Below are 12,576 nucleotides of genomic sequence, written 5' to 3' on the forward strand. Positions count from 1 at the left end.
TCTTTAATATTTCTTCTTCTGGGCATTTGACCAACCAGATAGGATATTTACCAATACCTGTATGTACAGATTTATTCTCATCTGAGAGCTAACTACTCAGTGGAATATGCAGCCACCAGAATCTGAGGACACTCCTCAGGCATTGTGCTTCCTTCTTACTGGTGGGAGGAACAGGATGTAATAATGTTTTCCTTACTTTGGAGGACATCTCCCAGAACACTAAAGCCCCCCAAAATTCACCAATCTGATGGGACCCTGAATCATTTATAGGTATTATTTCCCAGTCCCTGCAGCCTCCAACCAACTTGATACTTCTCTTTCATCTAGTCCAATTAGCACAAAGTCACCATATTTGACACAATGGATAAGTGAGACATTCTGTAGAATGTCTAGGCTGTTTGTATTTCTTCAGACTATAGTATGGCAGAGGGTGGGAAAGTTAACATAGACCTGAGGCAAAACCATAAATACTGTTGTTGATCTCAAAGCTCGTGAGCTATTTCTGGTTTTCCTTCCTGTGGAAGTAGATAGAATAGAATACATTTGCCAGATAAATGGACACATACAATGCATATGAGCTAATGTTGATCTGCCAAGTCAAAGATATCACAACTGACACAAGAGCTGCAACTGGGACCACCACTTGTTGAATTTGTAATAGATCACTCTCATGCTCTGGGATCTAGTTGAATTTTCCAGGATCCCAATTGTTGAATTAAATGGAGATATGATTTTTTAAGTCTTTAATGTCTATTACTGCCTTGTAAAAAATATTTTTAATCAACTTCATTGAGGAATACCTTAGATACAATAAAATGCACCCATTTTAAGTAAATAGTTTGATTATCGATAAATGTATGAATTCTTGTAATCACTATCACCATAATCAAAATATGTAACATTTTCATTGCTCCAGTGTGTTCTTTTGTGACCTTTTCAATTTACTATTTTGATTGAAGAAGGAAGTTTCATAGGATTCCACTTAGGCTGTCTACTATGAGGGTTCCTAAACTAAAGGCCTAAGAATCAACATGGAACTTCTGCTAACTCTAAACTTTGTCCAGTCCAACAATGTCCTGGGGGGCCTAGTGAGTTGACCACCAGAGGGGCCTGTGGAACCAGTAAACCTAAACTATGCTTTCATTTCTTACCTGGCCCCCCACATATGCTCCTTAGAAGGGCCACACAGACATATCAAGATAATGTCTCAATATCCATAACTTGTGTTCAAGGATCCTCAAAATGTCTGAAAATTCGCTTTCCCCCATTGTATCACGACTGCATAATATAGTCATTCATGGATTTTCAGGGTCCTTAATCTCTAAGATCCACTTTCTCCTTCAGTCAATGGCTTTCACATCTAAAATCTATCTCAGCTCCATAGATTTGTTGGGTGGTTGGCCTTAACCTCTTGGTCATTCATCTCTGACGTCTTCTGATTGCACAGAATAAGTAATCCCCCTGCTGATGACTTATTTTATTGTCCATTCACTGTCTATATTCTGTTAACCATCTTCAAAGATCTCTGAAGGTTTGGCACCTCTTGGGTGTCATTCTGATTTGTTGTGCCCTATGACAAATGTGACCACCCTGCATCCTATGACACAAGGCTGTCAGGGAGTCCCGTTTGAAGCAGCAAGGCTTACTGTTAGTCCTGGACTCTGGAAGACAGCCCCCAGACATGGCCCAAACAGGCTGTGGCCCCTCTCATCAGCACTTTTCTTATGATATGGCAGGCAAGTATTCTCCAGGCCCTCCCACACAAACAGTGGGCGGATCAGTTTTCTGGCCCTATGTAGAAAATCCACTCTGATACGCCCACACCTCTGGGTCTTTTGATCTACCCCCATCAACTATTCACTGCCACACTTCCAGTATTTCAACTTCTCTAGGTATGGGCCATCATTATCTCCATATTTTAAGGTTGATTAATTGAAAAACCTTAATTTAATGTGCAAACTTAATTCCCTTTTGCCATGTAACCTACCAATATACAAGTTGCAGGAATTCAGATGTTGACACCTTTCAGAGAAGGCAATATTCTGCCTACCATCCACATGTATATCAAAACTTGAATAACTGATGCCGGAGGTTTGGAATAAAACAAAAATAGCAATGAAGCATCTCTTTAAAATATTCTACATCTTGGGAAAATAAATACATAAAATATTCTATATTTCCAAGACTTGTTATCATAGAGGATAATATTATATGGGAAAAATACAAATATCAACTATAATTTACAATCTTTTGACTCTAATCCTAGACTCAATGGCATCTGAGACTGAATAAAACGAAGTACACGCTCAGCCAATTTTAATATTTTCATATTTAAATAAAAACATCAAATATACAAATAAATATGAATGCATTTATATTTTTCCAAGGACATACAAGTATATATGAATGTGTTTCTATTTTTCCAAGGACATAATTTTGTTTTGTATCCCTATTGGGATAGTACCATTACCACTAAATGCAAAATGGGAATTGTAAGCATTTATGTATTTGTATTCCATGCAAGAAACTGGATTTCTGCATTGAAAAAATAAGAGCCAAAACATAAAAGATGTAATGTGAACATGAGTTTGCAGGTAAGGCTCATATGAGCAAATACAAGGGCTAAGATGCTATGACAAGGAAAACACAACAAAATGAGAAGATGAATGCTTATTTCACACAATAGCGGTAATGTGAGCAGTCTTAATAGAGATGCAACTTTTTCCAAGTGGCTCTTCAAGGACCAGATTCTTTCTGTCTTGTTGCTCTGCCCTCTCCAGGGGCAACTGTGCCTTTAACAAAGCAAAGGCCAGTAGATCTGCATTCTAGTAGAGGGGAAGAGAAAGAGAGAAATTTTAAGAAAAAGGGGGATTTTTTTTTTTTGAGACAGAATCTCATTTTGTCACCCTCAGTAGAGTGCTGTGGCATCATACCTCATGGTAACCTCAAACTCTTAGGCTCAAGTAATCCCCTTGCCTCAGCCTCCCAAGTAGCTGGGACTACAAGTACCCGCCACAACACCTAAGTAGAAATTTTAACAGAGCATACTCAATGACTGCAATAGAATAGAATTTAAAATAAATAATGAAAGTGTGACCAAAATCATCTTAACAGCTTGGAAATTTAAAAGATTCCCTTTCATCCCAAAGATGAAATAAAAGACAAGTTAGAAACCATGTTGATAATTAAACTTATGAGGTATAGCAAAATCTTTGCAGAAGAAAACTTAAAGCCTTAAAATATTTGCTATTATACAAAAAAAGCCCAAAAATTAAAGGATTAAGCACTTCTTAAAAATATAAGAAAATAAAAATAAAATAACCCTAAAGAAACTAGGAAGCAAGAATTAATAATAACAAAAGGTGGTTTCGGTGCCTGTAGCTCAGCAGCTAAGGCACCAGGCACATATACTGGAGCTGGCAGGTTCAAACCCAGCCTGGGCCTGCCAAACAACAATGACAACTATAACCAAAAAGTAGCCAGGCATTGTAGTGGGCCCCTGTAGTCTCAGCTACGTGGGAGGCTAAGGCAAGAAAATCACTTAAGCCCAAGAGTTAGAGGTTCCTATGAGCTGCGATGCCAATGGCACTATACTGAGGGCGACACAGTGAGAGTCTGTCTCAAAATAATAATAATAATAATAATAGCAGGTGAAATTAATGAAATAGAATATAAACATTAGGAAGAATAAGAATGTAATAAAAACCCTATTCTTGAAAAGACTATAAAATGATGATGTAAAAAAAAGACTCAAAAGCCTGACTAAAGATAGAGATCATTAAAAAAAGAAAAAAGGGGTGCATAATAACTGCAGATAGAAAAGAGATTATAAATCATGAAAATTCTCTGTGTAATGTCATGAAAAACAGATTTGAAAATCTAGAGGAAATGGATGATTTCCTAGCTGAATATAAATCACCAAAATTGCCCTAAGTGAAACCTTGAATATGGTAATTGCCGTAGAAAAGAAATATCATTTTGAAAAAGTCAACAGAGGTGGGTGTCTCACACCTATAATCCCAGCACTTTGGTAGACTTAAGTCAGGAGGATTGCTTGAGGCCAGGAGTTCAAGACCAGCCTAGACGACATCATCTATACAAAAAAAATAACAAAAATTAGCTGGGCCTGGTGGGCCATGTCTATAGTTCTAGCTACTTGGGAGTCTACAGCAGGAGAATTGTTTGAGCTCAGGAGTTTGAGGCTGCAGTAAGCTATAAATCAGGCCATTCCATTCCAGCCTGGGTGACAAAACAAGATCCGATCCCTACAAAAAAAAATGTTTTTAATAAAATAAAATAAAAAGGAAAGAAAAAGAAAGTCACTAGAGCAACGTTATTCAATCTTCAATCTGTTACAGTTATAAAATTACTTAAATCATTACTGATTATAAGAAAAACATGGAAAGCTCTTGAATTTATTTCATATAGCAAGCATTAAACACCAAAACCTGTCAAAGACAGTAACATAAAAGAAGAAAAGAAACTATAGATCAATTTCACTATGAATATAGGTATAAATACCAAATAAAACATCAGCAAAAATAGAGTAAAATGCCAAAGTAGTAGTATCACATTTTATTCCAAGAATGCAAGATGGTTTAATGGCGAGAAATCTGTCAACATAATCCTTTAAATCAATGCATTAAAAAAGAAAAATCATTGAAAATATTAATAAATGCTAAAATCTTATTTGATACAATTCAGTAGTTATCTCTAATTATAAAAACTCTAAGAATCATAGTCATAGAAAAAGGCAATTTACAATACAGTCTATTTATAACAAATGAAGTGCATTTATTTTCCTTAATAGCAAGATATCACAACCATCTTAATTAAAATTAGAAATTTATTGGGTATACCCAGTATCTTCATCATAATTTAATATTATCTCTGATTTTTATAAAAATAAAAATTAAAGGATTAAGGATTTATGGCATAAAAATTGAAAAAGGAGATATAAAACTATGCCTTTTCTGTTGGTAAGGTGAATCCATGCCTAGGAGCCCACAGAAATTCAAGTTTAATAATAATAATAATAAAAATCAACAAAAATGGCAAGGTAGCTGGATATAAGATAACTATCTATGTATCAACATCTTTTCTTCACCTAAATACCTAGAGATGGAAAACAGGAAAACACGTTTACGTAGCAAGCAATAAAATACTTAGACTAAAATTTATAAGAAAGGTACAGAAACTGCGTGAAGGGAACCATAACACTTCTGAAGACATAAAACAAGGTCTAGAGAGTAGAAGGACATACCAGATGTCCTTTAAGTATTTAATTTGATAAGTACGTCAATTATATGAATATAATGGCATGCAATTCCGGTTAGAAATTCAAGGTTTTGGGAGGCACCCGTGGCTTGGCGAGTAGGGTGCCGGCCCCATATACCGAGGGTGGTGGGTTCAAACCCAGCCCCAGCCAAACTGCAACAAAAAAATAGCCAGGTGTTGTGGCGGGCACCTGTAGTCCCAACTGCTTGGGAGGCTGAGGCAAGAGAATCGCGTAAGCCCAAGAGCTGGAGGTTGCTGTGAGCTGTGATGTCACGGCACTCTACCGAGGGCAGTAAAGTGAGACTCTGTCTCTACAACAACAACAACAAAAAAAAAGAAATTCAAGGTTTTGTTTCTGAGGAGGTGGGAAGAAGATTAGATAATTTTATATTAAAATACTTTGGAAGAACTATATTTTTAAAAATTAAAACTTCTGTATTAACATATGCCACTTGAAAGGCAAGAGAGAAACAATGGCTACAGAAAAAATTGCACATATGATCAAAAGAATATATCTGTAATAGAGAGAGATGTCACAATTTGATAAGATCTAATATATGGGCAAGGATATGACTAAATAATTCTTAAATAAATATAATTTTTCAACAAACATATTCTTTAAATACAACCAAATTGTCAACCACCAAATTCACTCATATATAGAAAAATGAAAATTTAAGAGTGGCAAAAATTAAAGAGAATTCTATGTAATTCCTATTGCTGGTGGAGACATGGGAAAAAGATACTCACAAAACATTGCTAGGTATAAATGTTATATGTTAACTTCCCTTTTGAAAAGTAATATGTAACTTGTATAAAAATTTAAAATGCATAATATGCCCCTTGCCCCTGCAACCTTAACTCCTGAAAACCTACCCCATAGAAATAAACACATCACCAGCAAATGAAGACACATGAATGATGATGTTTGTCTAAGTATTCATTATTCATAGTAGAAAAACAGAAACAAAGTGATAAATTACACTATGATCCATTTGCAACACAAAATATTAAGTAACCATCAAAAGGAATAAATAGACTGTATCAATTACTTTAGAAGGATTGTCACAAAATCCTACTTATAAAAATCCTGCTTCGATCTTTGTATTGGCATATATAGGTCACTGTGTAATTGTATCAAAACAATACGAAAAATATAAAAATAAAGGGGTATATAACATTTATGTAAGTCATTGGGATGGAAAGGGGAAGAAGGAGAAAAAGGGATTCAGAAACCTAGAGAAAAGAGAACGAGAAAAGCAGGATTTTACTTGAATGTGTAATATGATCAAATGGTACATTTGTATGAAGTTATAAACCTGAATGTGTATATACTACTTTTTAAATAAGAAAATTTAAATGTCAACTATTGGATTATGATTTAAAAAACATGCAACTGAATTAAGACCCAGGGGAAAGACATCATCGTAAAGCACTACAATTTAGTCACTATGGTAACTTGCAAAGTATTTTTGCAGGGCTGTTCTCACAGCTCCCACACGTACAATCAAAACAAATATGCTAAACACTAAAATTTAAAGAGAATTGGTCATTTTATGTGTTGTATTAACACATTTAATAGTGTCATTGTACATAATATAAAATTTATGTTAAAATCCATATAACATTATGCAGTCAGGGCCATCTATTTTTGTTTACTCTGATGACTGTGGTTTCTAAAGGCCTAATATTATAAACAAAATTTGTTGATGTGATGCTACAAAATGACGAGAGAGACTATAACCAAATATAATGTGCACCCTTCAAATACGCACATACGTATGTGTAACTATTAGTGTGTATATATACTTAGTTTATATATTATACTATTACTATATTTGTATATGCTATTACCTTTTAAAAATCATAGCACTTAAATGAATTAATTTCAATAATGGTACTAAAATAATTAGCTATGTTACCTCCTTTAGAAGATAATAATATGTAAGTAAATAATGTAGAGTGTTTTCCTTTATGAATTTTATCTTCTTCATTCATTCAATTTTATGTGTGAAAAAAAAGTCACAGTGAATTTTTTGGAAAGTAAAACCTAAAAATGGTACAAGATGGAATTTCAGAAAAATTATAATTTTCTACCCCACTTGATGAATCAGATTTCACAAATATTTGAAATATGAAGCCCAAAGCAATTGTGCAACAAGAGCTCATAAAGTAGTAGGTCTTTCAGTAATTAGAAATAATTTATACCAGATTTTAAAGTACACTGATAAAAAATATTTTTTTAAGAAAGAATAAAGTACACTGAAGATTATTTCACTAGAGCTCTGTTTTATCCAAACAAATATGGTACTTCCTGTCTCATTCTTGAGATGTTACTTCTTTGAGGAGACTTCCCTGTTTCCCTTCAGCAGAGGACCTCCCGCTTTTACCTTTGTCCTCACTTGCCACTGGTTCTATAGTGGATTGCTGGCATATTCTTCTCCCTGCTTGCCTTGAACTCCTTGAGAGCAAAAACCAAGAGCCGATCTTCAGATTCAGTGCTCAACACATACCTGTCTGCCAGTGCCCACCTATGCACCACTAATCCGTATTTCACTCTGATCTCTTAAGTCTCCAGTTCCCTTATACCCAACATAGAGATTGATCTCCTTCTTGTGCCCATACATGGCTTTAAATTGCTAAATATTCCACGTGCACAGCCTACGTATGCAAAGCAAGATCCTGAACAGAAATCTAGTACCAAGCATAATAGTCACCATCAACAAACAGTTGCCAAACCAAACTGGAAAACAAAGCGGGATAAAAGTATTTTGAAGTTTGGTGCAGTGCATTTACACATTTTGTGAATGTTTATACAAAATCTTGTCCATTCTTCAAAAATGATCATTATTTGATCAAAAAAGACAATTTAAAATTTAAGCCAAAAAAAAAAAGAATGCCAATTTTAATACAGACATTTCCATTAAAAAAAAAAAAAGCAGAGTCCAATGTTAGAATAAATACATAGCACACTCAAATGAAAGAAAGATCCAAATGGCTATTTGATTGATATTCCCTCCTAAACAGATGGCATTGACATCAAGAACTCACAACCTCTTGGGCCAACACCTGAGACCAGCTGTAATGTCAATCGCTAAAGAAGCTGAGAAGATTCCTGTGTTGCATTAAATTTTAGTTTCTTTCCAGAGTTATTCTTTTACCAGATACTCATTATATACGTACTTCACTTCATTATTATTTTTTTCTCCGCAAGGTTAGCTCAAAGTGTAGGAACAAAACTGTATAGAAAGGAGTGACATAAAGAAAGGACGACCTGCACTTGTAATTATCCCAGTTAAAGATCACTTTTCCATACGCTGATGTTCAAATGAGTCAGCCCTCCAATGGACTCTGATGTGTCTCAGATGGATAGAAATGCCCTAAATTTCATCAGTGAAAATACAGACACAATGAAAAATTTATCATTCTGGATGAGTAGTAATGATATTAATCTCTTTGATATATGATATTATATACTCTTTGAGTATAGACTAGTAGAAATTTTGAGAACTGGCAGATCTTTATTATATTTCCAATGTTCCTTAAAGGAACTGAATAGTTTTTATTCATAACAGTAGGCTGGCAATATTTGTCTATACAAGACAGCATTTCCAATAAATTATATAAAAGTTTAAAAATAAAAGGCAATGTGGTCAAAGCAAATATTTTGCTTTTGAACAGAGAATAGTCTTGGATTTCATGGATCCAAGCCTAAAGATTCCAAGCTTACTATTAGTTCATTAAATCTGAAATATCAGATTTCAAATCAAAAGTTTATTATATCTCAAACACAGAAGTAGTACAATTAATTAAAGTGTGCACCTAAGCCATCGGCACAGTTTTGCCATCTTAACAGTAGCTTGTGTGTGTCACCAGCGAAGAAGCCTGAAAAGCAAGTGGCGATAAAATCACAAAAGGCGTTTTCCACGTCTTGAGAACTGAATATTTTTCCTTGCAAGAAGAGGGCCAAAGCCTGGAAGAAGAGGTGTATTCGGCTGGTACAAGGTCTGGTGAATAAAGTAGATGTCAGAGGGTTTCCAAGCCCAGCTTCTGTAGCTTGAGCAGTGTTGTTTGTGTGACAGCATTGTCTTGCACGAGGATTGGCCTGTCTCTATTGACCAATCTCAGTTGCTTAATCTCAAGCATCCTCATTATTTTGTCCAACCGGTTGCAGTAGACATCCACTGTAATCGATTGACCAGGTTTCAGTACAGTGTAGAAATGGTTCTCCTTTATGTTGTGACAGCAAAGAAAGGGAAACTTCAAGATAATTTCTCTTCTGACATTTCTTTAATTCATGGGAAAACTATCTATTCAGCTTCTTTCCCTTGCCGATTTGTTCCAAGTGGTCCAGTTTTGTTGGAATAATAACATTAAATCTTGCTGCTAATTCACGAATAGCTTGAGATGAATTCACTTCCAGGACAACTTTCAGTTCATCATTATCCACCTTGGTCTCAGGTCACTCGTGTAGCTCATTTTTGAGATTTGTCACATTTTAAGTGTATATATATATATATTTTTTTTTTTGAGACAGTTTCATTATGTCCCCCTTGATAGAGTCCCGTTACATCACAGCTCACAGCAATCTCCAACTCTTGGCCTTACGTGATTCTCTTGCCTCACCTCCCAAGCAACTGGGACTACAGGCACCTGCCACAACACCTGGCTATTTTTTGTTGTAGTTCTCATTGTTGTTTAGCAGGCTTGGACCAGCTTTGAACCCACCAGCCTCAGTGTATGTGGCCGGCGCCATAACCACTGTGCTATGGCTGCCGAGCCACATTTTGAGCATGGTTTGATAATCCATTCATGGTGTCCTCCTAAACACCTTGCCCTTCTGAAGAAGTGACAACATGCAGGAAATCTGTAATCAAACTGACCCAGAGTCACATTCTGGCTCCACTATTCAAAGCCATGTTGGCCTGAGCAAGTCATTTAATTTTAGTTAAGCATTAGTTCCCTTACAATAACTAAGATAATGCCATGAAGGCTACGTTGAACAGTTTGATGAGAATATTTCAGATGGTATATGAAAAAATCACATTGTACCCCTTGGTTGCACAGCTATGATTTAACAATAAAAAAATAAACTTAAAAAAAAAGGAAACAATAAAAATTTCAACGTGGACTATTGCAATATACCCGGCCCAGTGTCTGACATACAAGGTATTCAATAAATGGTATTGAAGGTATTCATAAAGCTCATTCTCCAGAATGGTCTTCACTGGAGACTAGGGGATCCTTTGACCTAAATAATTTTGTAAGAAAGAGAGTTTAGAGGATTGAGAACACCCAATAGTGGCACCCAGGGGGAAGTTTGCTGACTGTCTGCTGACAACCGAGGTGCACTGGGTGAAGGTCACCTGGATACAAAGGAGAAGGTGCTGAGAAGGGTCCATGTCAGGGCAAAGACTTCCTTTGATGATTCTGTTTAAGATGCTGCACCAAGCCACAAGTTACATTGAGTGCAGCGTAGCTGGATTCCCTCAGCACCACTTTGTGTTATTTAAATAAATTGGACTTGAAAGGAAAAAATAGATAAATACTGAAACAGGATTAAAAATAAATTTTTACCCTTTTGTTATTGTCACTTAAAAATCTTATGTAAGTTTGTCATGGTGACAGTAAAAACAATGAATAATACCAGGATAATTCAAGGAAAAGGAGAACTTCATCTGAATTGTTTAGGAATGATTGGTCTAAATTGCCATTTTCCTATTCATATGAAGTAAGGAGCTTTAAACTATTGGTAGTCATCAAAGTATACACCTTCAATGGGAAGATGTTCAACTGAGGCGTATTTCTCTAGTAAACAGTACCATAGCTGGAGTCGGAATAAGTGAACTGTATTTGTAACACTCACAAATTGTAAACCACTTAAAATTGACTTCATTGAATTACAATTAAAGAGACTATTGACCATCTAGATGTTGAGTGCACTTGGTTTTAACTTTAAACAATCAACTGCAGGTCAGTCTCCTCTTCAAGTCAATGTCCAGATTTTAATGGGTAATTGAAGATTTCAAATCACATACTCATACGCTGATTAATAGTGATTGAGACAGTCCCCTCTGCAAAGTCTGGATCAATGGCAAATTTACTCATATTCCAAAATTTGCTCATGCAGCAGTTTCTTTTTAAGTACTATCCCCTAAAAAGCAGTAAATATTTAATAGCCTTTTAAATGTCTAACCCTTTATGAAGTAAGTTGTATTAAATTGCAGGACTATATTCCTTCAGCCCTCACTGACCAACTCTAAATGGTGAGATCCAGTTTTAGCAGTAACACTCTCTCTTTTGCAGCTTCTCAAGGAACTGACTACTAAATAGTCCAGGGGGAAAAAAAGTAAAACATAAAAATGCCACATAGAGCATTATTGATATGTGGTGTGTATGCTTGTAAGCTACAGCAATCATTTCTAATGAGAAATACAGTATAATATTGAATAAAGATACACTTTCAATTTCATTTCCAATCTATGTTCATTAGCAATAGTGGAGACTAAATCTCGTTTAAGTAGAAATGAATTTCAATATGCATAATGAACGAATCAATTTACATTGCAGGTGAAATTCCACAAGATAAACATATATTTATTCTAAGTAAGTGGAAAGCTACCTATTACACTGTCTGGGGAGAAATACCTGAAATTTCATGCTTTTGAGTGCCTTAATTCTTTTTTTATTTACAAAAAAGTCACACACCCAAAATGCTATTTTAAAATCAAAGAAATCTGTTCTGAATCTCATTTTACTACTTAATAGAGCAGCTGAAAAGTGACTTAAAGATGTGGCCATATGGTGTGAAAATCCAGAATCAAGGAAAGAATGAGATACTGTAAACATGTAAAAAGCAATAAAAGGAGGTAACTCTGAGCTCAGTTAATGAGAAGCTGATGAAGGAGAGTGTCTTTTATTGATTACATTTGAGGACACTGACTCACTGGTGTTTTCCAAAACAGGAATTCTGCATTTCAAGTGTTGGAGAGATTCAGTTTAAGTCTCTTTCCCTCAGCCTGGAATTGTTTGCATAGAAAGATTCCATAGAATAAATTACTGAACCTTCCACACAGCTCAATTAGCTGAATGAAGCCGAGAGAGAAGAACTCCAATCTGGTAGCCACAGAACAGAACCTGGCATCGTTTTTGCTTAAAGAGTTTACAAATGGATCGTGGGGCATTTAAAAGACAGCCTGAATTTAAAGGCAAAGATAATAGGAAGAGATGTGAGGAGTTCTAATTCACTTTCTCCCGCTGGCACTGCCATAAGAAGTAAGTCAGGTGTTTGCAGTCTCG

General features: G+C 35.5%; 1 protein-coding gene across 1 annotated transcript in view; it reads right to left on the reverse strand.

Annotated features, from left to right (window-relative positions):
• Positions 1-2,374: 2,374 nt before the first annotated feature.
• Positions 2,375-12,576, reverse strand: part of FTCDNL1 (formiminotransferase cyclodeaminase N-terminal like) — a 71,011-nt gene continuing 60,809 nt past the window's right edge. Inside the window, exon 6 of the mRNA XM_053596846.1 lies at positions 2,375-2,825. Within this exon, the coding sequence (XP_053452821.1) occupies positions 2,737-2,825 (89 nt within the window). The 3' untranslated portion in view covers positions 2,375-2,736. The remainder of the gene's footprint in view (positions 2,826-12,576) is intronic.

Source organism: Nycticebus coucang, chromosome 7, assembly GCF_027406575.1.
Source record: "Nycticebus coucang isolate mNycCou1 chromosome 7, mNycCou1.pri, whole genome shotgun sequence".
Taxonomy (NCBI): domain Eukaryota; kingdom Metazoa; phylum Chordata; class Mammalia; order Primates; family Lorisidae; genus Nycticebus; species Nycticebus coucang.